This window comes from Ahaetulla prasina, chromosome 3, assembly GCF_028640845.1.
Source record: "Ahaetulla prasina isolate Xishuangbanna chromosome 3, ASM2864084v1, whole genome shotgun sequence".
Classification (NCBI taxonomy): domain Eukaryota; kingdom Metazoa; phylum Chordata; class Lepidosauria; order Squamata; family Colubridae; genus Ahaetulla; species Ahaetulla prasina.
Window position 1 is genome coordinate 221,431,833 of NC_080541.1, and position 21,639 is coordinate 221,453,471.

At 46.2% G+C, this 21,639-nt stretch overlaps 1 protein-coding gene across 2 annotated transcripts in view; it reads right to left on the bottom strand.

The window, feature by feature from the left end:
• Positions 1 to 7,217: 7,217 nt before the first annotated feature.
• NKAIN4 (sodium/potassium transporting ATPase interacting 4) overlaps positions 7,218 to 21,639 on the bottom strand; it is a 217,547-nt gene continuing 203,125 nt past the window's right edge. Inside the window, exons 6-7 of one of the 2 annotated variants that reach the window (XM_058174289.1) lie at positions 18,024 to 18,108; positions 7,218 to 7,758 (exon numbers count right to left, since the gene is read on the bottom strand). In XM_058174289.1, the coding sequence (XP_058030272.1) occupies positions 7,749 to 7,758; positions 18,024 to 18,108 (95 nt within the window). In that variant the 3' untranslated portion in view covers positions 7,218 to 7,748. The remainder of the gene's footprint in view (positions 7,759 to 18,023; positions 18,109 to 21,639) is intronic. The other variant, XM_058174290.1, reaches the window with a different exon arrangement.

The window sequence follows — 21,639 nt, forward strand, 5'->3', positions numbered from 1 at the left end:
TGTGGGAGTCGGAAGGGATTTCCAGAGGAAAAAATTGCAGACTACAGGAACCATTTGCACCACTCAGGTGACCCCGAGGACACAGATAAACCTCCAAGTGGCCTCGATGACTCTCTAAAACAGTGGTTCTCAATCTTTATAGTGCTGCAACCCCTTTAATACAATTCCCCACGATGTGGCGACCCCCAACCGTAAAATTATTTTCATTTTGAATTTATCGCGCCTGAAGCCGTATTGGCTAGCGATCTGAACTGCTTGCGATTGCCTTGAGGACGGAGGCATTAAAGCGGAGACTCCTCCCCTATTAAGTTTATCGCGCCTGAAGCCAGATTAGGCTAGCGATTGGGAGTGACTGCAGCTGGCTTGAGAGGGAGACATCAGAGCAAAGATTTCTCTTTTTTTTTAATTCATCGCTCCTGAAGCCGAATTCGGCTAGCAATTTGAAGAGCCTGCAGCTGGCTTGTGGAGTCAACCATTGGAGCGCGATTCTTCGACTCGCAAGTATACTTCCCATATTTCCGATGGTCTTAGGCGACCCCTGGCAAATTGTCATTTGACCCCCAACGGGGTTGCGACCCACAGGTTGAGAACCGCTGCTCTAAAAGGATGCAGGAGTATAAAACTCCTGCCTGCAAGGAGTATAAAACTTTCCAGCCAAGCCTCTGAAAGTAAATCACGTGACCCTGGGGATGCTGCAAAGGTTGTTAAGTGTGGAAAATGGTCATAAGTCCCCTTTTTTCAGGGCCGTTGTAACTTTGACCGGTCACTAAATTAACTGTTGTAAGTCGGCGACTACCTGTAATAGGTCAGTGTGGCTTTGGCATGTACATGCAGAACTGGAGGGAAAGTACAGGTCGTCCTCAACTTACAACAGTTCACTTAGTGACGGTTCAAAATTACATCGATACTTTGCTTGTCAGAAGGTTGGCAAAGGGGATCACATGACTCTGGGAGACTGCAACAGTCATAAATAAATAGGAGCGAGTTGCCAAGTGTCCTAATTTCGATCGTGTGACCAGGGGTCATCAGTGTGAAGAGCGGTCATGTCACTTTTTCCGGTATCGTCGTAACTTTGAACAGTCACTCAATGAATGGTTGTAAGTTGAGGACTACCTGTGCAAGAAAATGTCCCAATTGCTTTTTTCCGTCAATTGAAGGTCAATAGTATAACATGGAAGCCACTGAAATAAAAGATAACCTCAATGCATTGGTTTAATTTTGTTTTACAAGAAGGGAAGGAAGGCAACAGAATCTGAGGGAAAATTTTTATAAAATGTTTTATAGATGGCACTTAGATCCTAAGAAATTATCGTGTATGTACCCAGATATGCAAGCAAAATGTTGGAGATGTAATTGTGATGATGCTACATATTTTCATATTTGGTGGACTTGTAAGGATATAAAGGCCTTTTGGATAAAAATTTGGTGGATTTTACAAAATGTTTTGAAAAAGAAGATAAAGTTCCTGCCGCAATTTTTTTTGTTGGGAATTATTACGGACTGTACAGTAATTGAGACTAAATTGATTTTAAATTTAATAACAGCAGCAAGATTACTAATAGGACAATACTGGAAGAAAAAAGAAGTACCTACAATAGAAGAATGGATATTGAAAGTTGCCAATTTGGCTGAGATGGCGAAGATATCAGCCTTTTTGAAGGACAATAATCAAGAAAGATACTTAAAGGAATGGGAAAAATGGATTGACTATATTCAAAGTAGATATCAGACTAAGAGTTATCAGACTGTTTTTGAATGATTATGATGTATTATTTTTGATTGTTTTCGGGGGAAGTTAGGAATTGATGATTGTAGGGGTATAATTAAGTTGGGATGAATTTTTTTTAGCATATGTTTGTTTTATTTTTAACTATACCTTGTGCTCGTTCCGGGAAGTCGGGGGGGGGGGGAGGGGGGTTGTGAAGGGAGGGGGGAGGGGAGGTGGGGGGAAAGGGGGGGGGAAGGAAGGCAGATAAAGAACATTATTGGCTATATTACCTACCCTTAAAGGCTTTTGAGATTTGCTATGAATCTGCAAAACCCTACAAAGATCTAATATAAGTTAGACAATGACCATCGCCTTACAGGTCAAACCGTACAATAATTTCATATCCTTTTGCAAATCTAGGTGGTTAGGTCTTCTGAGCGAGCCATCCAAAATTGCTTTCAAAGCTGGGTCCAACTGAGGGACTCTGAGATTTTAATCAAGTTTATAGATTTTATTAAACCTTCCCCATCTTGATCGGCTTGCGATTCCCATCATGTCAAAACCTGCTTGGTCACGAGTTGGACGTCTGCAGCAAATCGGGGATAATTCATGAGTCTCCAAAATGTAGAAGGCCCTCTTCAATCTTCTGATGCAGAACCAAAGATATAAAGAATGCATCAAACTTATTGGTTGTCCAATAAGTGTGCATTTATCCAGGCTCTTAATGCCGTTGCTTACATAGCCAACATTTTATCTATGCACACAAAAGAAGGAGATATCAACAGGATGGGGAGAAAATCACTGAGTTAGTAGAAGTAAAAAAGAAAAAGAAAAAAGATGGTGATGAAGAGAGGAATAGAATTTGACAATGTTCACCAATCCGAAGTGATAGATGAAGTCCTGGGGATTGTGGTCATGGAAGAACTGGACAGTCAGAATTGTAGCATGGTTGCACAATTGACCACAGGTTCACCAATCTAGATACCGTGTTTTCCCAAAAATCAGACCCAGTCTTATATATATATATATATATCTGTCTGTCTGTCTGTCTGTCTGTCTGTCTGTCTGTCTTTGGTTATTCGGGTTTTCTCCCGCGTAAAATTGGAAGTGTCTTGCCGACGTTTCGACAAAGTCTCATTCATCATCTTCAGGCTTCAGCTTCGTGCTTCTGGGAGCAAATTGTGAAGCAGCCTAACCTGAAGATGCGAATGAGGTCGCCGCCAAGACACTTCCAATTTTCTGGAGCTCCAAACCTATATACAAACACCGTTAAAACCTCAGAAAACATACATATATATATATATATATATATATATATATATATATATATATATATATATATACATATATATATATATATATACATATATATATATATATATATATATATATATATATATATATATATATATATATATATATATATATATATATATATATATATATATATATATATATATAAAAAAAAGGCACTAAGTCTTATTTTCTGGGGGTGTCTTCCACTGACTCACTTTCTTCTGTAGCGGCTTGCCACCGCTCGTGCAGCAGTTGGAGTGTCCCAGAGTCATGTGATCCCCTTTTGCAACGGTCTGACAAGCAAAGTCAAGGGGGAAGTCGGATTCACTTAACGACCGTGTAACTAATTTAACAACTGCCGTGATTCACTTAACAAGCGTGGCAAGAAAAGTCGTAAAAACGGGGCAAAATTCCCGTAACAAAGTTCTCACTTAGCAACATGAATGTGGGGCTCAGTGTGGTCATAAGTTGAGGGCTGTCTGTATAGTTCTGTCCATGCCAACCTCAGAGAATTGGTCTCAATTCATGGGGATCTTAAATAAGACGGCCATTAAAAACCACATGGCATTTTAGCATTCTTCCTTCTTCCTGTCCTCCCTCTTCATCCTTCAAGGTTCTTTGCAATACACACTGTGGAAGACTGCAGCTCTGCCATCCCAGTGCTAGAATATCTGCAGCTGGCTGACACAACTTTGTAACTAGTGGTAGTTTTCAATTATTATTTTTTTATCGGTTCTGTGGCCGTGGTTTGGTAGGCATGGCAGGGCTTGGTGGGTGTGGCAGGGGAAGGATACTGTAAAATCTCCATTCCCAACCCACTCCAAGAGAGGGTTACTGCAAAATCCCCATTTCCTCCCGATCAGTTGGGACTTGGGAGGCAGAGAATAGATGGGGGCAGGGCCAGTCAGAATTTTTACTGCCGGTTCTCCGAACTACGCAAAATTTCCACGACCGGTTCTCCAGAACTGGTCAGAACTTGCTGAAACCCACCTCTGTTTGTAACACAAAATGCAAAAGGTCCCAGTTCCAGTTTCTGACATCTCCAATTAAAAGGTGGTAAGAGAGGTTGTCGGTCCAACATTGACACCACTCGTGCAGTGTATGAAGTATTGTGGTCTTTTTGTGAAATTTTAATCCTTCCCTTAAATCAATGTTTTTCTCAAACTTGGTAACTTTCAAGAAAGGTGGTGTTATATCCTCCTCGCCTCCGTCCGAATGATGGCTTAATTAGCCGGCTCTTATCAGCTCTGGCAGCAAAAGAGCCAGCGTCTGCCAAGAGCCCTCGTTAGCTGCCAAGACGCTGGCGAGTCACAACCTTCAGCTCTAGTCAATCCATGGATTTGCCTGATACAAAGAGACACACCAGCTCTTGCTGCCTTTTATATCCTGTGGGGTATGGCTCCATGACTCAGTACTTCCTAGGCCTGCCCCTCCCCTGCTTCTGGTGTTCCCTCCTCTCCTGCCTACGAAACCTGGGATTCAGCCAAGCCTGATTGCGGTCAGCTGGGTCTGCAGGCATGGCCTGATGGGGAAAGAGTCAGGGGAAGGAGGCCTTGTTATCTCTTTTGCCTGGCCTGCTTCTGGCTCCTGGAGCTGATCCAGGGAAGCCGGTGCTCTGGAGGTAAGTCCTGATGGCCCTTCCCCCTCACTGTCCAAGTCACTTTCTGGCAGCAGGCCCAGTTCCAAGGCACTTTCGGGCATGGGGCCAGGTTCGGGGGTGGGAGCCACAACAGGTGGACTTCAACTCCCAGAATTCCTCAGCCAGCTATGCGACTTTAAGATAGGTGGCAAGCTTGGGGAATTCTGGGAGTTGAAGTCCACCTTCTTCAAACCAATGGTCCTATCTATCCAGAATGTGGACCATTGGTTTGAAAGAGGGATAAAAGAGGCCATCTGTGTTAAAACTGAACAATCCCCTCTCAACAGAGAGGGAGGGATACGACACCACATATCTCATGTCTACAACGTAGTCCTTTTAGCAGTTTCAAGAAGATTCCACACCTGTTTGCACTCTAATTCAGGTGACCCTGATGGCACAACCCACAAGTGACCTCAATGGCTCTCAGAGAGAGTGCAAACAACCAAATGACTGCCAAAAAATATGATCCCTCTGTCCCCAGCCTGCCAGAACCGACGAAGCTTCTTAGATGAGAAGCGAAATGTCTTCAAAGGAAAAAAGAAAGAAAGTCCAGTTGCCTTTTGAGAAAGTACCTTTGAGACATTTCAACTAACGCATATTTCTTTTAAATGAAAATGCAATAAATCCTGAGTAAGTCAAAACACCTCCTTAAGGGCTGGGAGCTAAACTTGGCACTTCGCCTGTGGCCCTGTTTTGCTTGCCTAGAGCCTGGCGAAGCTTCAATTAAACCTAAGGATTAATTGTCCTAAGTCCGTGATGGTGAACCGGAGGCACGCAGCGCCCTCTATGTGGGCACACAAGCCGTTGCCCCCAGTTCAGCTTTGCCGCGCATGCATGCGTGCCTCCCACAGTGTCGTGTCCCACTCCTCCTCTGATGGCCGGGTCTGGGAAGTCTGTATCAAGCGTGGCCACGAAGCCTCTGCAGCTTTGCCAAATTCCTATCAGAGTTCTCAGGGCAGGCAGGAATCCAAGGTGTAACTTCAGCAACCAGATTAGACTTTGCCTGACTCAGAGAATGCCAGAAAGCAGATCCTTTATATAGGCCATGGGGTGTGGCTCCATGACTCAGCACTTATCCAGGCCTGCCCCTCCCTTCCTTTTTCTGACGTCGCCTCTCCATTCTCCGGAAGCGGGGATTTCTCCACCCTTCATCTGCCTGCCCAGCTGCCGGCAATTCTAGCTCGTGACTGGCTTCATGCTCATCATGCTCACACGCTGTGGGGGGGAGGTTTATTTGCTCAGTCTGTCCGGGCATGGTGCCAGGGCTGGGGGTTGGAGGCATGCCAGGCCATTCGTCTTGCTCAGTCTGTCCGGGCATGGTGCCAGGACTGGGGGCTGGAGGCATGCCAGGCCCTTCGTCTGCACTATCAGTCTCTGGCTGAGATAGCAGGAGATGGGAGGGGCCCGGCTGCGGAGAGGGGGGCGGGCCAGGTACAACACACAGGTTAGTTGGTCTTCAGGTCTCTGCTGTGCATGTGCGGGGGGCAGGATGTGTGTGTGGGTGGGTGCATGCGCAGGGGGCACCCACCCATTGCATTTGGGGATTCGGGCACGCACATGCACCTCCCACTGGCCAGCTGGTCTTTGGGTTTTTGCCACACATGCATGGGAAAGTGGGGCGCATGCATGGGGCGCACACACATGTGGGAGCAGGGCATGTGGGGGTGCACGCACATGCGGGGGGCATGCATGTGCAAGGGCCGCATGCGGGGGCGTGTGCGCATGCATGGGGTGGGATGCCTGCACTGGGTGGGGAGCATGCGTGGAGGGGCGCATTGCATGTGGGAGCAGGGCGCGTGGGAGTGCACGCATATGAAAGAGGCATGCATGCACAAGGGCTGCATGCAGTGGCATATGCGCATGCATGGGGGCAGGATGCCTGCGGGGGCGCACGCGTGCGGTGGGACACGCATGGGGTGGGATGCATGCACAGGATGGGGCATGCACAGGAGGCACCCACCCATTGCATTTGGGGATTCGGGCACGCACCCGCACCTCCCACTGGCCAGCTGGTCTTTGGGTTTTTGCCACACATGCATGGGAAAGTGGGCCGCATGCATGGGGCGCGCACACATGCGGGAGCAGGGCATGTGGGGGTGCACGCACATGCGGGGGGCATGCATGTGCAAGGGCCGCATGTGGGGGCATGTGCGCATGCATGGGGTGGGATGCCTGCACTGGGTGAGGGGCATGCGTGGAGGGGTGCATTGCATGCGGGAGCAGGGCGCGTGGGAGTGCACGCATATGCAAGGGGCATGTATGCACAAGGGCCACATGCAGTGGCATATGCGCATGCATGGGGGCAGGATGCCTGCGGGGGCGCACGCGTGCGGTGGGACACGCATGGGGTGGGATGCATGCACAGGATGGGGCGCATGCACAGAGGGGCGCATTGCATTTTGGGGGTTTGGGCACACGTGCATACATTTGCTCGCATGCATGCGCACTTTGGGCCCTCGGTCTGAAAAGTTTAGCCATCACTGACCTGAGTGAAGAATAGTTAGAGAGCAAGTGGAGAATTTAAGGACTGGGCTGTTCCCAATCCTGTTTCTATGACACTTACAAGAATTCCCAGATAACAGATAATTTTAATTAACAGCTTGTCCATTAATAGAAACGACAAAGTTGAGAATGTTCAGGGTAGGTGAGGGTGGGGGGGGGTGTTGAAGGGGAATGAGAATTAGTCCACTGATAACAACAAAAGTTTATGCCTCCAATTATCCAGAGGCGATGCATTTCATTGTCGATGCATTTCATTGTCGTACAGAAGAAAAGAGTCAAATAGGTATCTTCCAAATGTTCTCTTCATAGTCCCAGCGGAGTGAAGATAGGGTTTGGGTGGGGAGGAGAGAGAAAGAAAGAAATATTCAATCATTCATAACAAAAAAAAAAAAACACCTAGAAATCCACTAATGAGGCATTGTCTGAGCAGATTGCCAGCAAGCCTGAAGCACCAAGTAGAGGATAGTGATCCCATGGAGGCGTGTTCTTTTGAAGTGGAAGGCATCTCCCATTCCTTGGCTGCCAACAGCACCCGGCCGAACAGTTGGCATTTCGGTTGTGGATGGATACTTCCTGCCTGTCCGGTCGCTGAATCCTTGTCATTTACGCAGGCCTAGGAAAAAGTGTGAACACAAAGAGTTTTAGAGGAGGGGACCCCAGAGTGAGAGACAGCCAGCCATCTGCATGCTTTGCCACCATTCAAGAAATGTTCACGCAACATCGTAATCGCCTGGGAGTTCTTAATGTGTGCCAAGGATGTGTAAAGATACGGGAAGATGGTTTTGGGAGACAGGAGGAAGAGCTGCAGACAAGACAAGCGTGTGACCTAGGCTTCCCCAAGAAGCAGAAGGAGAATCCTGGTCTCTACAAAACCCCTTTTATTAAACGAATGCGAATGCCTCTCAAGTCACATACATGGCAATCTTTCAAAGGTGAGCTTATGAACACAGACCTTATCTAGCTTGGAAAGCTGCCATGTAAATATTTTCCAAACGGCAGTGCTGTGCAAGGAAAGACTTGGCCAAGAGTCTCTTGAGATTCACGGACAGATCTTCACACTCCTGAACCGACTGACTGTCCGAACGAATTGTTTCCTGCAAAAAGGCCACTCCCCTTTTGCTCCTCTTTTATTTCCTAAGGGAGGGGCCATTCATCGTCCACCTGTGGTTTGACTTCCTTCTTTACTAAGAAATCAGTCGACCCTGATTTCTTAGCTGTTCTTTTCTTCTGGCAGCTCTGTGCCTGCGCACACTAAGAACAGGCTCCAGCTGTTCCTCTGCCTCACTGCTGTCTAACTCTGGAGGCAGCTGATAACTGCCAGACGGCGTTAGCCCCATCTCTGCCTCTGATGCAGAGCCCTCATCCAAGCCTTCCCCAGCCCCCAGGACTGGTCCATGTTCCTCCCCAACCACCTCACTGTCCGACTCTGCTGCCAGCTCGCTGGCTGCTGGAGGGCCACAACAAAGTGGCAGCTAAATCCACAGAAGGAAAGAGAACATGGCAAACATCTCAGAAGGGACCCTCCCCTAATATCTTGGACTGTAAAGGTGAGAAGTGGGGGAGGGGGAGAAATGCACTTCCAGACTTACAAGGCTGCTGCCAGTCTTGTGAGGCAATCCAGATTAAAACGCACTTGAAATCCAGGAGTACTAAATCTAAATTTATCGTAAAGTTACCTTAACAGAATCTTGCAGATTCTTTAAAAAAAATTCTAACAGAATAACAGAGTTGGAAGGGACTTTCGAGGTCTTCTAGTCCAACCCCTTGCTCAAGCAGGGGACTATATCATTTCAGACAAATGGCTGTCCAGTCTCTTCTTGAAAACTTCCAGTGATGGCGTACCCACAACTTCTGGAGACAAGCCATTCCACTGTGAATTGTTCTCACTGTTGGAGAAATTTCTAGGTTGGCCCTGTCCTTGATTGGTTTCCATCCAATCCTTGACTGCTTCTTGTCCTGCCTTCTGATGCTTTGGAGAATAGGTTGATCCCCTCTTCTTTGTTGCAGCTCCTGAGATATTGGAATGCCAGCAAGCCTGAAGCACCAAGTAGAGGATAGCGATTCCATGAAGGTGTGCTCTTTAAAGTGGAAGTAGAACAATTAATCAGTGGAACAACTTGCCTCCAGAAATTGTGGATGCTCCAACACTGGAAGTTTTTAAGAAGAGATTGGATAGCCATTTGTCTGAAATGATACAGGGTTTCCTGCTTAAGCAGAGGGTTGGACTAGAAGACCTCGAAGGTCCCTTCCAGCTCTGTTATTCTATTCTATTCTATTCTATTCTATTCTATTCTATTCTATTCTATTCTATTCTATTCTATTCTATTCTATTCTCTGCTGAGTTTTGCAACCATGAAGTCACTTCATTGTGAAAATCCAAAGATCCAGCCAGAATAAGTGATGGGTTTTCTCTCTCTCTCTCTTTCTCCTTCCACTCTCTTCATTTCACAGCATCCCTTAGGAGACGGTTAGACACGCAAGAAAGAATTGTGCTACGCTAAAGTCATCATCATACGTGCTAGGGATTTATTCACCGGAAACCTGCAAGCATTCAAGGAGAGAAAACTACACTCATTGCAATGGCTGCCGATCACTTTGCCGAGTGTAGCATCCCTACGGTTTTCCAGGGCAGGTTTTGCAATCGGGAGCCCATCTGCTAAATGCTGCACTTTCTGTTCCCCACAGAAGGGAATCACTCAGTGTCAAACCCGCTGCTCCTTATAATGCTCGACTCTCTTGGTTGCATCGGTGAGCAAGGCTTAAACGCCAGCCATCGTTCCTCTGAGAAGGCATTTTTACAAGGTCCTTTTTACTGCCGTACTCGGGGCTCATATATTTCCAGGATGTAAGCATGACTCTGGGCCGCAGGGCTTCTTAATCACCAATGATTAAGCATGACTCTGGGCCGCAGGGCTTCTTAATCACTTGGGCGTCCTCCTGGATGAACGGCTGTCTTTTGAAGACCATTTGACGGCCGTCTCCAGGAGAGCTTTTCACCAGGTTCGCCTGGTTCGCCAGTTGCGCCCCTTTCTAGACCGGGATGCCCTATGCACGGTCACTCATGCTCTCGTGACGTCTCGTCTGGATTACTGCAGTGCTCTCTACATGGGGCTCCCCTTGAGGAGCACCCGGAGGCTCCAGTTAGTTCAGAATGCGGCTGCGCGGGTGATAGAGGGAGCCCCTCGTGGCTCCCATGTGACACCCCTCCTGCGCAGACTGCACTGGCTACCTGTGGCCTTCCGGGTGCGCTTCAAGGTCCTGGTAACTATCTTCAAAGCGCTCCATGGCATAGGGCCGGGTTACTTACGGGACCGCCTGCTGCTACCGAATACCTTTCACCGACCCGTGCGCTCTCACAGAGAGGGACTCCTCAGGGTGCCGTCGGCTAGGCAGTGCCAGCTGGCGACGCTCAGGGGAAGGGCCTTCTCTGTGGGGGCTTCCACTCTCTGGAACGAACTTCCCCCAGGACTTTGTCAACTTCCTGACCTCCGAACCTTCCGCCGCGAGCTTAAAACACATCTATTTATCTGCGCAGGACTGGACTAGATTTTAAAATTTAAATTGGTTTTAAATGGGTTTTATTATGTATATTGTTATTTTTAATTATTCGGCCATTTGTAATAAGTTTTTTAACTGATGTTTTATTTTGTATTTATATGTATATTTTTATCTGGCTGTGAACCGCCCTGAGTCCCTAGGGAGATAGGGCGGTATAAAAATACGAAAAATAAATAAATAAATAAATAAATAAATAAATAAATAAATAAATAATTTTATGCTATCTTGCTTGCAAAACGATCGGCTACCTTCCTTTTTACCTCTCCCTGGATCCTTAAGCCCATCTTTTCTTCCTGCTTCGGCCCTGACCAGAAATGGTATTCAGCCGGTTCAGCCCGGTTCGTGCGAACCGGTAGCGGAAATTGTCGGTGGGCTAGGCCCACCCTCCTGCCCGTCCCGCCGCTATGCCATCCTATTTAGGCACATTTTTAAGGAGACAAGCCATGTGGGGAAGGCGCGCATGTGAGCAAAACACATGTGCAGAAGGCCGGGTGCATGCGTGGAATTTCCACACGCACGCGCGAAGCTCATGTGCGCATGCACGGCGAACCGGTTGTAACAAAATGTGATACCCGCTGCTGGCCCTGACCTTCTTTCCTCTGGGTGAGTAAAGCAAGCATTGTTTTACTCACTTGCCATTGCTCCACAGAGGCATCGTGTATCCCCACTTTGCATGAAAATAAAAATAAAAATCAATATTTAATCTCCGGCTGCATCCCATCCAAATGAGGAGCAATTCGGAAGATGTTCAATCCTGAAACTCAAAAGAGTATTTATTTCCTTTTTTTTCCCCCCATTCTAGGACAGAGGTGTTAAACTCAAGGCCCACGGGCCAGATCCGGCCCATGGGGTGCTTAGATCTGGGCCCCGGGGCTGCCCTGGAAACAGTGAAGGGCCGGCTGGAGGTGCCTCTGCCAGCTTTCATGGCTAAATCAGGATTTGAACTCATGGTCTCTCCTACTTTCTAGCCCGGTGCCTTAACCACTAAACCAGGGGTCTGCAACCTTAAACACTCAAAGAGCCATTTGGGACCCATTTCTCACAGAAAAGAAAACACTGGGAGCCACAAAACTCTTCCCGTGCCTGACTATTTCCTGAGCGGCCACAAAACAAGCACATGTAGTTGAATTAAATATTCTGTTTTCTTCTGAAACTTGACTTTTCTTGGATTTATCCACGGTTGGCCTACCGGGGGTTGAAAAGCTCAAAAAATTGTCTGCTGGCGGGTGTCACGCATTGGTGGTTGTGACGCATATTTTGAGTGACGGAGCCGTAGCAGAGGGGTGAAAGAGCCACATGCGGCTGCAGAGCCTCAGGTTGCTGACCCCTGCACTAAACCAACCGGGTTTGAAACCATGTTTGGCTCTCCCAATCACTGGCTTTTTCATTTACTCATAACCACTATGAGAAGCTAAGGGAGAATATTAGGATCAAAAATATCCTGTCCTATTACTTTGATCCAGTGGTGGATTTCAAATAATTTAACAAACCGGTTCGCTCAGGTTCAGGTTGGCCGTCACGGGAGGCGTGGCCCATTCCCATCTTCCAGCTCCGCTGCACATGCAAGACGAGCCTCCCGCGATGGCCAACCTGACCCGGGGTGAACTGGTTGTTAAATTAACACATACACCTCGCTATTAAAGTGGATCCTGGGCGCTGCAGTGCAATGGAGAAACAGGCAACGGTGCGGCCCTGTTGCCCGTTTCTCCGTTCTAGTGGAGCACTGCACCGCAGAGCTTTATTGATTTTATTTTTTTATTTATTTTTCGTCAAGCATGTATTTTACGACAGATACAAGTGTAAACATAACTATAAATACATGTAAACCGACCTGTACACTCACACAGAGAGGGACTTCTCAGGGTGCCGTCTGCCAAACAATGTCGGCTGGCGGCCCCCAGGGGAAGATCCTTCTCTGTGGGGGCTCCTACTCTTTGGAATGAACTTCCCCCTGGTTTACGCCAAATATCTGACCTTCGGACCTTCCGCCGCGAATTGAAAACACATTTGTTTATTCGCGCGGGGCTGGTTTAAGTTTTTTTCTTAAACTGTCTAGATTTTAAATTTTAAATTTTATTTATGTTTTAAATTGGGGTTTTTAGATTTTAAATATTTTAACGTGTCGGCCAATTGTATAATAAGTTTCTTAAATTTAGTTTTTAATTGTACATTGTTTATGTTTTATCCTGGCTGTACACCGCCCTGAGTCCTTCGGGAGAAGGGCGGTTTAGAAATCCAATAAATAATAAATAATAATAATAATAATAATAATAATAATAATAAAGGATAACAATAAAAGAAAATATTAGGACAGGGACGGTAGGCACGCTGGTGCGCTTATGCACGCCCCCTTACAGACCTTTTAGGAATGGGGTGAGGTCAACAGTAGACAGTTTAAACTTAAAGTTTTGGGGGTTTGGGGAAGAAACTACATAGTCAGGTAGTGCATTCCAGGCATTGACCACTCACGTTACTGAAGTCGTATTTTCTGCAGTCTAATTTGGATCAGTTTACCAGGAGTTTATATCTATTGTGTGCTCTTGTATTGTGTTGGTTGAAGCTGAAGTATTCATTGGCTGGTAGGACACTGTGGTAGATAATTTTATGAGCTATGCTTAGGTCAGACTAAAGTCAGAGTAGTTCTAAATTGTCTAAGCCCAAAATTTGGAGTCTGGTGGCATAAGGTATTTTGTTACGAGCAGAGGAGTGGAGGACACTTCTTGTGAAATATCTCTGGACTTGTTCGATTGTATGAATGTCCGATATGCAGTGCGGGTTCCAGACAGATGAGCTGCATTCGAGAATTGGTCTGGCAAAAGTTTTGTATGCCCTAGTTTGCAGTTCAATATTACCAGAGAAGAAACTACGCAAGATTAGGTTATCAACTCTTAATGCTTTTTTTAGCAATGCTGTTACAGTGAGCCTGCCTCACCCACCCAAGCATTTCTTGCAGTATGAGTGTGTTTCCAGGCTGGGCAAATGTGATGAGGCCGCCCGGCATGTGCTGATGGTTTCCAGCCCATGCACTGATGGCTTCAACAGAAGCCACGGCTAACCCCGTAGCCAGCAAGCTTGGAAGCTGCTTTTGGCCAGAGAAAAATGTCTTCCGCCATTCCTCAGAGCTATCGGTGGCCATCTGAAGGGCTGCATGGAGGGGAACGTTGGCAGAAGCCAATTCGGTTCCGTGCTGTGCATCTCGCCATGGAAGCAGACTATATTTCTCTGCCCGAGTTTCTTATGAAGCTGGGAGCTTCAGATCCATACAGCATCGGGATGTTTTTCCCAGGGTTACTATTGGCTTTTGTTTAAAAAAAAATAAACTTCTCAGATCAGTGCTTAGGAAGGAATGCTGTTTTTGTCCACAACTACCAAGCAAGAACCTTTCTAGTACTTTCCTTCCTTCCTTCCTTCCTTCCTTTCCTTCCTTCCTTCCTTCCTTCCTTCTTCCCATCTACTTCCTCCCTCCCTCCCCTCCCCTCTGTTCCCTTCCCTTCCTCCCTTCTTCCCTCATTTCCTTCCTGCCTGCCTGCCTTCCTCCTCTCCCCTCTTTTTCCTTCCCTTCCTTCCTCCCTCCTTCCATTTCCTTCTTTCCTGCCTCTTCCTTCCTCCCTCCCACCCTCCCTTCCTCCCTTTCTTCTTTCTCCCCATCTACTTCCTCCCTCCCTCCTCCAATCTTCCCCTTCTCTCCTCCTTCCCTCCCCTCTTCCGTTCCTTTCCTCCCTCCTTCCGTCATTTTTTTCTGCCTGCCTTCCTCCCTCCCTTCCCCTTTTTCCTTCCCTCCCTCCCTCCTCCCATTTCCTTCCTTCCTGCCTGTCTTCCTTCCTCTCTCCCACCCTCCCTTCCTCCCTTTCTTCTTTCTCCCTATCTTCTTCCTCCCTCCTTCCCTCCTTCCCTTCCTGCCTGCCTGCCTGTCTTCCTTCCTCCCTCCCTCCCTCCCTCCCTTCTTAATTCCCATCTACTTCTTCCTCCCTCCTTTCCTCACTTCCTCCCTCCAATCTTTCTTCCTTCCTCCCTCCCCTCCCTCCTCTCCTCTCTTCCCTTCCCTTCCTTCCTCCCTCCCGTCCCTTCTTTCCCCTTTCCTTCCTGTTTCCCTTCCTTCCTTCCCTCCCTCCCTCCGTTTCTTCCTTCTTCCCATCTTCTTCCTTCCTGCCTCCCTCCCTCCCTCCCTCCCTTCCTTTTTCCTCTCCTTCCTTTTCCTTTTCCTTTCCATTCTTCCTTCCTTCCTTCCTTCCTTCCTTCCTTCCTTCCTTCCTTCCTTTCTCCAAATCCCACATTGCTAGCGCTCTGTCAAATTAGCTCTGCCTGCTCCTTCTCTTTCCCATTAAACACAGGGCCTAGAAGAGAATGCGACAGGAATGCAATTCAAGTGCCAAAAGTCTGACTGGCTTTGCATTCCATCCAGCTAATTCAGAAGAGGGCAGCTGGGTTACAGCAATAGCCCGCATTCTCCCTCGTTTATTTATTCATCACGTTCCGTTTGCCACCCACCTTGCCACAGGGAGACTCCTCCTGACATGCTCCACCGTAAATTTTGCCCAAGTGCATTTGGAGAAGCAGAAGCTAGCGCCCCCCCCGCCCCCCCAAATTTGGATGGTGATTCCTGTCTTCTTGATTGCAAAGTGAGCGGATAACGTTATGAATTGTACTTTTGCCTACTTTTTTTCCCCCAGTATTCTAGACATATTCTTATTTATTAGATTTTTTTTAAAATCCTGCCTTTATTACTTTATAAGTAATACTCCTTCCTCCTCCTGTTTTCCCCGCAACAACCCTGTAAGGTAGGTTAAGAGCCACGGTGGCGCAGTGGTTAAAGTGCAGTACTGCAGGCTACTTCTGCCGATCACCGGCTACCAGCAGTTTGGCCGATCGAATCTCACCAGGCTCAGGGTTGACTCAGCCTTCCATCCTTCCGAGGTGGGTAAAATGAGGACCCCAGATTGTTGGGGGTCATAGACTGACTCTGTAAACTGCTTAGAGAGGGCTGGGAAGCTCTGTAAAGCGGTATTTAAGTCTAAGTGCTATTGCTAGTTGGGTTGAGAATGAGTGACTGGTCCCAAAATCACCCAGCTGACTTTCATAGCTAAGGTGGGACTAGAACTCACTGTCTCCCAGTGATTGGTCCAAAGACACCCAGCCGGCTGTCATATCTAAGGCAGGACTAGAATTCACTGTCTCCTGGTTTTTACACCAGCACATTCACCACTACGCCAAACTGGCTCTTTCTCTTCTATCCATTATGCATCTCAGTAACCACATTCTTACACTGCATCCGAAGCTATAACCATCATTTACTGATTTTTTTATTTCTTTATTAACCATCATTTGAGCAGGTGATAAAGTGAGAGAATCAGTGGAACCTGCTGAATGTTTCCTTTAGCCAGTTTGATGTTGGTAAGGCAAAATTAAAATGAATCTGCAAGCTTTTTCTCAGACACAACACCGAATGGATGGTTAGAATCGTAGATTGGGAAGAATCAAACCCAATCCCTTGGTCTGTGCAGGATTTTCATAGTCAGAAAAATTGGCAAAATTGATGAAATTAGTTGGGGAATCTTTGTGATCACAAGATTCAGAGGTGGCCTCAGGTGGAAGTCAAGATGACGGCTAAAAGGGTCAGTCCAAGCTCTACCTATTTAAATATGTGATAGATAGATGATAAACAGACAGACAAATAGATGATAGACAGACAGACAGATGATAGTTAGATAATAGATGATAGATGATAGACAGACAGATAGACAGAGATAGATAGATAGAGATACATAGGTAGACAGACGATAGATAGATAATAGATGATAGATGATAGACAGACAGATAGACAGAGATAGATAGATAGAGATACATAGGTAGACAGACGATAGATAGATAGAGATGATAGATAGATAGATAGATAGATAGATAGATAGATAGATAGATAGATAGATAGATAGATAGACAGACAATAGATAGATATGATTGATATAGATAGATAGATAGATAGATAGATAGATAGATAGATAGATAGACAGATATAGATACATAGATAGAAGATAGATAGAGATGATTGATAGATAAATATGATAGATAGATAGATAGATAGATAGATAGATAGATAGATATAGATAGACGATAGATAGAGATGATTGATAGATAGATATGATAGATAGATAGATAGATAGATAGATAGATAGATAGATAGATAGATAGATAGATATACATAGATAGACGATGGAGATGATAGATAGATAGATAGATAGATAGATAGATAGATAGATAGATAGATAGATAGATAGATAGATAGATAGATAGGTAGGTACATAGATAGACAGACGATAGATAGAGATGATAGATGATAGATAGATAGATAGATAGATAGATAGATAGATAGATAGACAGACAGACAGACAGACAATAGACAGACAGCTAAATAGATGATAGATAGGTAGGTAGATACTAGAGAAAGAGAAAGAGAGAGAGAGAGAGAGAGAGACATAGACACAGATACATAGATAGACAGACAGATATTGATAGATAGCCAGGCTGACAGATCAATTTATTTATTTATTTTTTAAATTTTGTCTTTTATTATTAAAAAGGTTGGACATGGTGCAACCGTCGTGGCATTATCTCCACCATACAAAACGAAAGTGTAACACAAGCCTCTCTTGTATTCAATATATGCTGTTAATTGTATATACACTTACTTAACCTTTTATAGACACTTACATTTACCTATATTACATCTTCTTTCAATCTGCACAGCCTTGTTCTTATCTGTTCCGACTTCCACTCCTTAAGCCTAGCCGCTGGTAAAATCTATTCCAAATCTCACAGTATCCTGTCTCTCCTTAATTTTTCAGTGCCAACAGTCGGTCTGTCACCCTCCGCGCGGTCAAAATATTTCCTTCGGTATTTCTCTTTCTTTAGGTATATCCTGACAGATCAATTTCGAAAGGCAGACAGACAGACAACTAGACAGATCCAAGCTCTACCCAGGGTCTAGGACTTTTTGCCTCTAATTTTTGGCTACTGCGACGAATGGGCCGCAGCGAAGGGACTGAGACAGAGGGGCCGTGGTCCAAAATGCTGAGGCATAATAACACGGGGGCAAAACCCTGGTTGAGAAACAGGCATCGCCAAAGGTTCGAGGCGAAAAGTCTCATTCCGCTCCAACCCATTTTCTGTGGGCAGTGTATTTGTGGAACTTGGATTGTACCCTTGTGGAAACCATTTTGACATATATATTTTTTTTTAAATCACACCCTGTAGCCACCCCTAATAAAATTCTTCGATTTATTTCAAAAATCACCAAGAAAAAGAGCCTCGCTACAGCATACTTACAGGTACGTCTGCTTGAACAAAAGATTGGAAGGCTTTTCGTTAACATGGTAGAGAGGGAATGGGTCAAATCCACCAATGAAATCAACTGAAAGAAAAATAAAAATCCACAACGCAAGCAATAACAATGGCACAATGGAAACACAATGAAAGGAAGGTGGAGGAGGAGAGCGGCACGGAAGAGGATGCAAAGACGTAGGTGTGAAACACAAAAGAAACGGAAACCAAAAGTGCAAAATTAAAAGGAACTCATGAACTCATCTAAGCATGCAAAGGCCCCATTGATTGTCACAGGAGAATTAAACACATACTTCATTATCCCACATTTTTATAACTTGGACCTGATCGTGCTAGGAATTTTCCCAAATTGTTTGCAAACAGGCAATGCCTGGGTCTATAAAACGAAACCCCCTAAAGATACATCTTTTAGCCACAGAATGCTATTTAGGTTGTTTAATTAACAGAACCACCATCATCATCCTCTTTTAACGACCCCATAATCTCTTGCAGGCTGGAGTCTGGGCAACTGACTGTTTCTTGCCAACTTGCCTGCAGAAGTTGTGAATGCTCCAACACTGGAATTTTTTAAGAAAATGTTGGATAGCCATTTGTCTGAAATGGTGTAGGGTTTCCTGCCTCGGCAGGGGGTTGGACTAGAAGACCTCCAAGGTCCCTTCCAACTCTGTTATTTTGTTATGTTACTGGCCGGATACCCTTCCTGTCACTCATGCGGAGTTATATTCAGCAGAGCAATTCTCAACGTGCCCAGAGAGAGAAATATCTGCCTCTACCTAGGATCGAACTCACAGCCTCCTGAGTGTGAGGCGAGAGCTCCACCTCTAGGCCACCGCACCACTTGTTTAATTAACAGAATAACAGCACTTAACAGCGTTGGAAGGGAACCTTGGAGGCCTTCTAGTCCAACTCCCTTCTCAAGCAGGAAACGCTATATATATATATCTCAGACAAATGGTTATCCCGCAACCATCATAAATATGATCCAGTTGCCAACTGTCCAAATGTTGATCATGTGACCCTGAGGATGTTGCAATGGTTACAAGTGTAAAAAACGGTCTTAAGTCACTTTTTTCAGAATAACAGCGTTGGAAGGGACCTTGGAGGTCTTCTAGTCCAACCCCCTGCTCAGGCAGGAGACTGTACCATTTCAGACAAATGATTGTCCAATCTTTTCTTAAACACCCTCCAGTGATGGTGCACCAGGGGTGAAATCTAGCTGGTTCTATCCGGCTCGGGCGAACCAGTAGCGGCGGCTGTGGGAGGCTCCGCCCACCCACGCAGACGTCATGATTTTCCTGACTGAGCAGGGGGTTGGACTAGAAGACCTCCAACGTCCCTTCCAACTCTGTTATTCTGTTAAATCCATGCCAGTTGCTGAACTCCCAAATTTTGATCATGTGACTGTGGAGAACGCTGTGATGGTCGTAAGTGCAAGAACTAGTCGTAACTTTTTTTCTGTGCCATTCTTCCTTCAAACATTCACTAAACAAGTGGTTGTAATTCAAAGGGTAACGCGTATTATTATTGCTCAAATCAAGCGATGCATTCTTGGGGTACATCGTTACTATCACAATGATTCTCAATCTTTTCTTCATCGGGGACCTCCTTTAAATACCTTTTGCGGCTACGGACCCCCAAGGCTTAAAATCCACCAATGTGTTGTGGCCTGTCGGCCGCTGGCCCCTTCAGCAGCTGAATCAGAGGAGGAGGAGGAGGCGTGGGAGTCAGGCTCAGCATCAAGGCAACCTGAGAGCTCCGAGGGGGAAGAGGGAATGGAGCTGGCAGAGAGAGAGAGTGTTGTGACTCCAGCCCCCGAACCTGGCCCCATGCCCGAAAGTGACTCTGAGAGTGAGGGGGAAGGGCCGGTAAGGCTTACCTTGGGAGCACCGATTCCTTTGGCTCAGCTCCAGGAGCCAGAACCAGACCAGTCAGAGGACGTAATGAGGCTGTCATCTCCTGATTCCTCCCTTCCCCAGGCTACGCCTTCAGACCCAGCTGATAATAATAATAATCAAGCTTGGATCGACCCGTGCTTCAGAAGATTAGAGAGGTGGCATCATCAAAGGGAAAGGTGGGGCAGGAGCCCCACCCCACAGGATATATAAGGAGCTTTGGGACTGCTCTCATTCCACGGGAAGCAAAAATTAGCTGAACCGTTTCAAAGAGAGCTGAAAGTCTTGCTACGTGAGTCATCTGTTTGAACTTTGGCAGGCAGCTGCGATTTCTCTGCCAGGACTGATAAGAGCCGTGAATCCACTGGCTGAAGGCCAGCTCGTTGCTCTGAAGTGGGGAAGGAGACAGAACAGAGAGGGACAGGCGGAGCCTCGGCCGTCCATCAGCCCTCAGATGGACAGTCAGCAGCCCCCAGGTTTGGAGGTGGCTGATGAAGAAGAGGAGGAACAGCTGGGTCCAGTGCCTGACGAGTGTATGCACAGAAGGCAGAGGAGAGGAGAACTGTGGAAATCTATGGGCCAGTCCTTGGGGCGGAAAAGCCACTGCTGCTAGCAAAGCCCCGCCCTAGCTTTGGGGATAAAAAGAAGGAGGGCGGAGATGAATAGGTGTGGCAGACAACTATCCATCTCCCTGCCGGACGGACTTGTTAGTCTGCTGTGTGAGAGACTTTTTGCTGGGGCTGCTGACGCTCATAATAAAGAAATCATTGATTTAAATACAAGAGGGTTTATCGTGTTTGAGAAGCTGGTTCAGACCAGAATATTTAAATCCTAACATTTTTTCAAGACTTCAGGGATCCCCTATGACAGCGTTAAGATTTATATGCCATTTTTACTGCAGGGTAATTGGACTCCTAACATTCTATTATAACAGCCCGTCTCCATAAAATAAGTTTTGGTCCAGTGGTGAAACCTAAATTTCTTTCCTATCGGTTCTGTGGGTGTGGCTTGGTGGGCATGGCTTGGGGAGGGGAGGTCATGTGACTGGGTGGGCGTGGCTAGTAACCATGTGACTGGGGGATCAAAAGACAGAAACTCACTAACAATGTCCTGTTGGAACAATTTGGACTAAAAGACCTCCAGGTCCCTTCCAGCCCTGGATTATCTTCTGAAGCTGTGTCTAGTGCTAGGTTTGTAATCCTTCCTTCCTCTTCTTTTCCCTCCCTCCCTCCCTCCCTCCCTCCCTCCCTCCCTCCCTCCCTCTCTCTCTTTCTCTCTCTCTCTTTCTTTCTTTCTTTCTTTCTTTCTTTCTTTCTTTCTTTCTTTCTTTCTTTCTCTCTCTCTCTTCTTTCTCCCTCCCTCCCTCCCTCCTTCACTTCTTTCTTTCTTTCCTTCCTTCCTTCCTTCCTTCCTTCCTTCCTTCCTTCCTTCCTTCCTTTCCTTCCTTCCTTCCTTCCTTCCTTCCTTCTTTCTTTCTTTCTTTCTTTCTTTCTCCCTCCCTCCCTCCCTCCCTCTCTCTCTCAAAAACGAACCCCCACCCCCATTTTTTGCCTAGCAGGCTTCAGCATTTTTACCTTTTAAAAAATGCTTTTAAAAGTTAAAAAAAAAAAAAGCCTCTGACGATCAGGCACCTCAGCTGGGATCGTCAGAGCCTTGTTTTAACCCTTTAAAAGCATTTTTTTTTACAACCTCTTTGGGCAGATGAGGTT